This window comes from Apis florea, unplaced genomic scaffold (genome assembly GCF_048593485.1).
Source record: "Apis florea isolate Af1SG1 unplaced genomic scaffold, ASM4859348v1 contig_3587_pilon, whole genome shotgun sequence".
In the NCBI taxonomy this organism is placed as follows: Eukaryota; Metazoa; Arthropoda; class Insecta; order Hymenoptera; family Apidae; genus Apis; species Apis florea.
Genome location: NW_028256789.1, coordinates 2751386 through 2760707, shown reverse-complemented (window position 1 = coordinate 2760707; position 9322 = coordinate 2751386). Strand labels below are relative to the sequence as shown.

The 9322-nt window shown below is 31.1% G+C and overlaps 1 protein-coding gene across 3 annotated transcripts; it reads right to left on the bottom strand.

The window, feature by feature from the left end:
• Nucleotides 1-36: 36 nt before the first annotated feature.
• LOC100868001 (6-phosphofructo-2-kinase/fructose-2,6-bisphosphatase) lies at nt 37-9134 on the bottom strand. 3 transcript variants are annotated; one of them, XM_086914344.1, is made up of 7 exons: nt 8918-9057; nt 6534-6640; nt 4567-4731; nt 3854-4023; nt 2847-3230; nt 2117-2386; nt 37-1811 (listed from the first exon to the last, which is right to left on the bottom strand). In XM_086914344.1, exons 2-7 carry the CDS (start codon nt 6559-6561, stop codon nt 1383-1385), a joined length of 1446 nt encoding a protein of 481 aa, XP_086770470.1. In that variant the 5' UTR covers nt 6562-6640; nt 8918-9057; the 3' UTR covers nt 37-1382. The 3 variants fall into 3 exon arrangements, with proteins under 3 accessions (XP_086770470.1, XP_012340498.1, XP_012340499.1); XM_012485044.2 differs by lacking the exon at nt 6534-6640 and having other exon boundaries at nt 8918-9134; XM_012485045.2 differs by lacking the exons at nt 6534-6640; nt 8918-9057 and adding an exon at nt 5384-5731.
• Between the last annotated feature and the right edge of the window lie 188 nt (nt 9135-9322).

Here is a 9322-nt window from a genome sequence, read left to right as displayed (position 1 = left end):
AAAAATGTCAAAATGTTCGCCAATGAATAGACTAGATGATTTTTTTTATTTATTTCGTGAAAATCAAAGAGAAACAATTTCTGTTCGGGGTCAAAAATTTTTTCAATTTTTATAAAAAAATAATTTCCCCATTTTCTTTTCTTGTCTCTCTTATCGTTTCGTAATAAATATATCCGTACAGCTTCTTTCTTTTTCATTCTAATTCACATTCTGCATTCGTGAATCCTCGAGGATGTTTTACAGCAAATGCTCGAAGATTTCCACGTGATGCCTAATGAAATATTATGCTTATTTATGCGGTTTAATATACATTTATTAATATACAATCCTAACCGAAACGCATCAATCGATGAAAAAACGCGCCTCTCGTATAAAGTAATATCCGTGTCGACTGTTTCTCGCGTTCTCATAGTGGAAAATACTTTTTTAAAAGACAATGCACTATTAACAATTGTCCTAATGTGCGTAAAAATTCATTTTATCTATCACTTTCCTAACATTTCTACAAACAAAATATTTGTTATTTATTTGTTAACAGAGATATCGTTAATTTAATTAACAATTAAATTTCATATGTGCTATAGTTTCAATTGTCTAGAAATAGAAATAGAAATTCTTACGTCGTTGAAATTTCGAAGATAAGACGATTATTTTAGGAACTAAGAAAATGTCATAAGCTTAAATTCTATGATCTAAGTATGAAAATATGAAATATCTTTCCTATATTCGTTGCACTAATATTTATTCTGAAATTAAAACGAGAGACCGTGCTTCGCATCCCCTACAATTCAATCCTATCTACCTTTTCACATTTAAATGTACAATTAAAATATTTGTCGTATAATCTACTCCCTACGATATATAACTAATACAATATTGTTTAGATATATAATTCCTAATAAAACTAAACGTATATAGAGGGCTCCGCAGCAGGATATAGAATTGCTGCCAATGAGAACAAAATTCTCGAAGAAAAATTGAGTGTCAAAGAATTTCTCGTCAATAAAAATAATCGAAAATCAAAATCATCATTCTAAATAGAATCAATATTAAATTATTCAAGAGTTATTCGACCCTGTTTTCTTTTTTTTTCTTTTCTTTTCTTTTCTTTTCTTTTTTTTTTTTTTATACTCCACGATATCGGCAAATATATGAAATGACCTTATAGATTAATTTAAATTAAAACGATAAGATACCTTAAAACGATCTACGTACATTCTAAAAATATTCTCAATTAATTTTTTCGTATAATAATTTCAATTTTAATCCCCATTATTCTACTTAAATTTAACCAAAATTTCAAGATATTATTATTAAAATTTGAAATTGCAACCGAACAAAGATCGAATTTTCGACGAGATCGTGGATCGTCGAGCGGTTTCTCAGTGTTGCTGGACGAGAGTAGGTCCACTGCCAGGATTTCTCCAAGGATCCGGTATATCGAAATGCGGTGGGACTGTTATCAGAGCATCATCCGCGCTTCTATCAGCGCTACAATTATTCGGCTTGACACGGGTAGTATTCACGCATTCGATCGGTAGCTTGAAAAACTCGAGCTTGTAATTGTAACCTTGGCTGCTAACTCGGATGATAGTGTGCAATGGTACTTCCATGTAAGGCAGCTCCTCTGGCTTCTTATCCATGAAGAAACCGATAATGCAACGCAGAATAGCTTGATGGGAAACCACCAAGACGTTGTCAGATCTCTGCAATTCAGCAATTATCGGTTCTACGCGTTGCATCGCATCTATGTAACTTTCTCCCCATGGATAACGATAGCGCAGCTTGTCCTGATCGCGCCATGCAAATTCCTGAATTGAGAAAATCGATTTTCAGATGTCGTGAAAGACAATGTAAATTTGAATTATTTTAAACTTTTTACTACATGAAAGTTTCAGAAAGTTGAATGATTTCAAACGGTTCTTTGGATTAAGTTTTAGAAATTTTCTTTTCAAGACCTTTTCAAGAGACAGGTATAAGTATTTTCTACTTATATATATATATATAGTATATGCTTAAATTGTATAAAATGAATGAGAGAGTGATAAAGATTAAGAGAGTTAATCCAAAGAAATGTTTTAAAATGTGTTGAAACTTGTTTGGGATTTTGAATTACCTGCGGATAATGCTCTTGCATTTCCTCGTAAGAAAGACCTTCACAGATACCAGCGTGGAGCTCATTAAGCGCAGCTACGTGTTCTTGTGGTGCCTCTACTCCACGTGCAGTCGCGATAGTCCTTCGAAGACGACTGGTCAATACACGCAGATCAGGAATTCGCATAGCATTGAATTTTGTGGCCAATGCTTGTGCGTATCTTTCGCCACGTGTGCTTAATACCGCGTCGCCACCAACCTTACCCAATACGTTGAACTCGCTTTCACCGTGCTATAATTGAGAAAGACTGCTATTTCATATGTTCAATAATTCAAGGAGAACAAGATTATAAATAATATTAAAGTATAATATAAAGTAATTAAAGTATAATGACGTTAAAAAAGAAAAAAATAAAATGGCAATAAGATCAATGAGATAAGAGTCGTATAAATCCTCGTAGATAATCATATTAAGCATTAGATTTTGATAAGATATCGTAATCCTGAAAACACAAAGCGCGTTTCAACAATACATCGAGCTTTATTATGAAATTATATCGTTGAAAATGAAGTGTTTATTTACGTGTATTAATCTATTCAATGATTACAAGTGCCATGATCTGACTCAACATGCACACGCTTTGCTATTGATTAAAAATAACTATGTCTAAGTCTTTATTTCGTAAAAAAGTATCGTAGACTCGAACGTTTCTAAAATCGGTGTCAAGTATAAAATTTAATCGATTACCAACCCGAGAGAAATAAAGAGTATGCGGTTTGACCATAACACTTCCAAGATATCCAAGTACGCTTGACTCCACATGGCCTGACACCTTGCAAGTCTCGATGTCCATGCTGCCAGTGTCGATACGGATTCGAGGATACGTCTTCTCGTCCATCGGCTCATAAGATCTAATATAATGAGCTACCTTGAGGTGTAAATCCTCCTCAGCCCGTACCGGATCCATGCCAGCATAATCCGCGCTGTATCGCAATATGTCTTTGTAATTTCTCTCCAGAACGACCGGATCATCGCAGATACACTCGATGAAAAGGACGCGATAACCAAGTTGTCCGGAAAAATAGTCGAAGACCTCGGTGCGCTGCGCTCGTGTTACCAGTGTGGCGTCCAGGATCTTTAAACGGAAAAATTCTTAATGATTCGCAATTCAATTTTCAATCAATGTTCCTACATTTTTCTTTGTTTTATATTTGAGAGAAAATATTCGCTTGAAAAATATCCAATTAATTATGAACTTATATATGTTCAGTTCGGTTTTAAAATACATTATTTTTATTAATATGAAGAATTTACTTCCTCATTATCTCTAAAATATACTATATGTAAATAATGAAATGATTTTAAGCTATCTTCTATGCCATTACGATTTCTATCGTAAAATGTCAGATTAAAAAAGTATAATATATTAAGCAAGCAAAACTCGTAGGACAAGATTTGGTTTTTCTAAGAGAAAGGTAGACTGGCACAACCGGCTTCTGTTCTTATCTTGTCCATCGTGTAAGCATATTTATATTCGTTTGCGACAATTCTTGTTCATCCTATTTCGGTGAGAAAAAAAAAATCAACTGTATTTTTCCTTCCTGCCAGACGTGCAACGACTGGACTTGCTTCAATTCTTTCATCGAATGCAACCGCGCGTGTTCAAGTATCGACATTGGATTCATCTCAAGACGCAGTTCGAGTTTCACGCTTTCGCCAATCTTCTGGCAAATGTTTAATTTTCTCGATAATGCTTACAGCTACGGAATTCCCGGCTGTGAGCCACGCGACACAGTCATGCATCGCGTCTCGTTGGGCCAATGCTCTCAATGCAGTATTCGCTGTGTGATCAGGACGAAATAGCTCGTGCGACACCGCTTCACCGTATGGTTCCAATCTTTTCCTCCGATAGTCGCTGACGCTCATTACTGGAAACAAAAAAATATAATAATAAGTGGAATTCCACCAAAAGTAAGTAATATGGATTTTGAATTATTCTCATGAAATCTTCTTCAAAAGGCAAGTTATGAAAATAATATTAATAAGTATTATCCCAATTTAAACTTCCAGATTTAAAAACGATATCTTTCTATATAGCACGAGAATAGATAGTGAAAAGCTTGAGGAAAAGTATGTTATGAAACACTTTGTTATGAAAATGGAGTCGAAAAATTCTTAATACATTCGTTATTTCATAACAAGTCATATGTCATAAACACTTGATCACGTGTTTGCTTATGATATAAAAATCGATATTTTATAAACATGCTGAAATATGGAAATAAAGAAGATAAATAGTTAACTATAAATATATCTATGAATAATCATTTATAAAAAAAAAAAAAGAGAATAATTAAAACAATTAGAAAAAATAGGAATAATTAGAAATAAATTAGGAATGTAATTGCAAATTCTTGTAAATTTGCATATATCGTTTCTTTATCAAGCATTGATAAAGGTGTATTACTTACTTTTGGTGGAATCGCCATTCCAGTTCAGCCTACGCGAAAGGCATTGAGCCACTTGGCTTTTTCCACGACCTGGTAAACCACACATCGCTATCACAACTCCTGCGAATTTACGCGGGGATTTCATTATTCCCTGCGATCTTACGCTGATTTTATCCTTGTTAGGTTCTGAAAATAACAGAAAAAAAAAAAACAATAAATTGCCAGTTATTATATAGTTATATATTTTCAATTAATAATTATCAATTAATTCATCGTATTGCTATCGATTTATTAAAGATTCTTTGTGAAACGGAAGTGAATGGAAAAATATATATTAGTCATAAATTTAACAACTGTATACGATTAAAATAGATATAAGATTTTTCGTTTTAAATTTTTTACATGTGTAAGTTACTCGTTTTTATATACAATGATCCACTTTAAGATATGCATCAAACTAACAATGATAGATCTGGCATGATTCCAAACTAGCCAGCCACCATTTGAATGATCAGTAAGCACGCTTGTGACGTGCTTATTCACCGAATCGAATTATAATATTGTAACAATATTTAAGAAACAAATTATTGTATTATGTATGTTTGGAACGAGATTTATAAATTTCGTTTTTCAATGTATTTCTTTTTTTTTTCTTTTATAAAAATATTAGAATGTTTTGTTTCATAAAATATTCAATTTTTCATGAAACAAAATAAATCATGAATTTTACATTCAATGAGATTGCATATATTATTCAAGTAACACAAGCTAGATTTCATTCGAATCAAAATTTCTCTCACTATTGATCGGTCGAAGAAAATACGAAAATAATTCTTACCGATCATACACATGTTTTATAGTGTACTATAACGTCGTTTAATCTTCGATTTTAAACTAGTATTGAATCGATAATACTAAATGGTATCAATAATGTAAATGCTATTGGTGAACAACTCGTAAGCGTGCGAATTTCGAACAAGTACTGATTGCCTTCGTATTAGTTCCCACATTGCCAACGTTAGTGAATTTTATATTTAGAATCCTTGCACGAGTACTTTTGGCTGCATTTTCATTGCCGTTGCTTTCACATTATTAATCTCAAAGCTAATCCTATCTTCTTCAATATTCTGATTAAGCTCGCTCTTTCATTCGATTACTGTAATATAAACGTTCTAATTGTTTCATGGACATAAAGAAAAGAAGTTTAAAAAAAAAAAATAGAATTTAAATCTTGAAATATAACTTATCTATTACGTACGTAAAACGTTAGAAAAAAAAAAAAAAAGATAAAATGGATAATATATAAAATGGATTAAAGTTCATATACAAAAGTAAATATAAAAAAATTTTTGGAAGTTATTATTATTATTGTTATTATTAACCCGATATCTATAACATAAAGAAATCAAATGGCACAACGGGCAAGAAAATATTATCTCGTTTCATGAAAAAAATATTGAAATAGATACGTGATAATCATACATTTCAATTTACAATTCAATTTGTTCTTGAACGCAAAAATCGAAACTTGAAAAAATGATCAATATTTTGGATTAATTTAACAAATAAAAACGATAAACTTTTATTATAACGAAAGGCATGTATGCCATGAAACAATTTCATCATACGTGATTAATTTTTACTTATATGTTTGTATTTTTCAGCTTAGATAATATTAACAAAGTTGTATTAATTACTTATATCTTAATCTCGGGATCAAAGAAATCATGTTTAAACGTTTTTTGTTACCTATTTAAAACGACTCATCACAATCAATATTGAAATACAAAACGCGTCTATAGAAAACGGATGTTTTTTCGACACCAACGATCGTATGATCTAATACATTGTTTCATAATTCAAAGTGCAACATCAAGTGTTACATATATGAAATTATAAATCTATACGATAGTGAATCGATATCGAACGATGTCTTTTAACATCGAGAATAATCATGAAATAAGAAGTTTAATAGTTGGTGCGTTGACCTGAGATTTCTGTCGTTATTCGATTCATTATTCAAATCGTGTCGGACGCACATGCGTGTCCTTATCCGTATAGTCATCGCGTTACTCATGTTAATGCAAGTACACACCTGTAAATGCAAATATTGATGGTAAAAAATTATATTACTGCGAAATAATATTGAGCTAATAATAATAGACGAATAGACGATTTCTATGTGAATGAGAATGTTTTGATAAGATATAACGATTAACATTTAAAAATTCCTTTTTGTCTATTTTATCCTTTATATTATATTATTCCTTTGTATACTTTTACTCTTACACAAGTTTCATACGCAGGATATAAACGAGGTCAGTGGCGGAAAATCGATAATCGGCTTGTAGGAAACTTTGTTCGTTGCATCAGAACGGGCAATGCAATATGAACTACCCACGCGTGTTGGTATATACGTATATCCAGGACTTTAACGATTTTTTTGAAAGGAAAAAAATCATTGTTGTTTTAAAAAATTCATAGGAGCTAGATATCCTTAGAACATCGTACGATGACTTAAGCAGCGTGATAAAAAGAAGAGAAAATCATTTGATAAAGAATTGGAACAACCGTAACAAGTTCAAGATAAGAATTATTTGCGTCAACTAAATGTAAAACATTTTACGATATGATATGACTTTCATAACTAACTATCAGCAATTATGTATTTTGCCTCTAATATATCGTGTGCATTTGCAAGGACAATATAATTGTGTTAACAGCAATGCACGACTATACATGCTACAGCTGTGCACGAAAGTAATAATTCAGGGCACACCCTCGATCATGGTGCTTTTAGGCTTATTAGCATGCAATCTGCAATAACGCGTATACAATATTTTTTCGTTTCAAAAGCGAGACTTTAATAACATCTCCCCATGAAATATCCTTGACGAGATTTTTCCTTTCGTTTCTTTCTCTTCTTTCTATCCCTTCCATGTTTAATCCTTTCACGCTTTGTTACGAGGTTAATCTCTAACAAATTCTTACATACTCTTTAAAGTAGAAATCGTTGTTCCTATCACCATGACCGTATCACCGGTTCTATTAGATTAGATTGAAATATTAATCGCATGTCTTAAAATATATTTAACATCTACTTGAAGCTACAATAATTACCTGAATATCAGAGACACGAGGATACTTTTGTTTTATTGATTTACTTCATCATTCAATACATGTATTTAATGTCTATTGTTAATTTATTTTACTGCAAATGTTAATAATTTATTATATTATTTTTTATAATATCCTTGGATTTCTGGACTCTGATAAATTAAATTTTAATATTTATGAATAATAGATCATTTAAAACATTTAACAGGAAATTTGTTTTATTGAATTTAAATATGATTTTATATAATTGCATATATAATTGCAATGAAAATATACCGTATTTGTTTCAAAATTTTAAAAATATTAGCCTGATATCTATTCCAAAAATCTTAAAATCTTTGTGTAAAATTTAGATAAATACAAAAAAACGGTATAATGCAATGGTATAATGAATGATAATCAATTTTTTTCTTCGATATGATATGCTTGTTTATTTCTCTTATTGTTAATAGCTTTTCATTTAGCTTTTCATTATTGTTAATAACTATTTTCATTTTGTCTCATGTCAGCCACATTTTTTCATTGATATAAAATTTATCATTGTGAAAACAAAGATTAAGGGAATCGACTGCACAACGCAGAAACGCCTCTTTGAAAAGCATAATTGATTGAGTAATAATAAATAACAAGAAAGATGAGATATTAATTATCTATACATATATAAAAAGATCATAATTATTCGAACATTTTAATAAAATGAAATAAAATGATAATTGTAAGAGGCAATTGTAAATATACTTCTTTTATTCTATTAGTTTTTACTTCAATGAAAAATACATTACATTTATCTATCATACGAATTATTTGTTAAACATCGAAAATTTTTATTTGTCAAGCAAATTTCGGATAGTCGCCATGAATATCTATTTACATCGCGTCTTATTTATAGCAGAATCTAATTTAGTGCAGAACTCAGTTTTGTGAAATTTTCTAAAAAACAAAAATGAGCTGATTCTAAGAGAACAAACGTGAAAGCAAATATGATACATAAAACTAGAAAAATCGAATAAACAGATAGTAAAATTAAATATCATATTCAGAAATTTTTTGTTGAATTTACATTTATATATATGCAATTGCCTTGTTTTATATGCAAATTAATGTTTTCGTGATGAGAAAACTACGTTCTTTTTAAATATTTCGCAATAAGCTTATAAATCAAAATGCTATTGAATAATCTATCGAACGTGACACGAGTAAATAATACCAACAAAAAGAAACTTATATTACTAGTGTGTCCATTTAATCATTTTACCTTGACGTTGTTCTTCGGCACTCGGAGCCATGGTCTCAGCGCTCAACGAGTTTTCCTTCGATCTATTCGACGTATTGGATGAATTAGCTGTCTGTATTATAATCGATTTATTGTTCTTTTCCTGAAAAATTCCAGCTTGCAGTGCTAATTTTCTCACGGCCAGGCAATAACCAAGAATCGGTGCCAACAGGTCAAAACAGGTAACGACCCAGGGCATAACACAAGAAATTTAACAAGATTTATTTCTTTTCCTCAGGATGAGATAACCGGCCAGTAAGTAGACAAGAATTAAATGACAGCAAAGATGAATGAAATCCTGGCAACACTTTTGTTTGAAATATCCAGCGAGCGAGAGCCCTCTATTTGTATAGAATACTCGTAAACAATGGCCTATTGCTAGTTTTC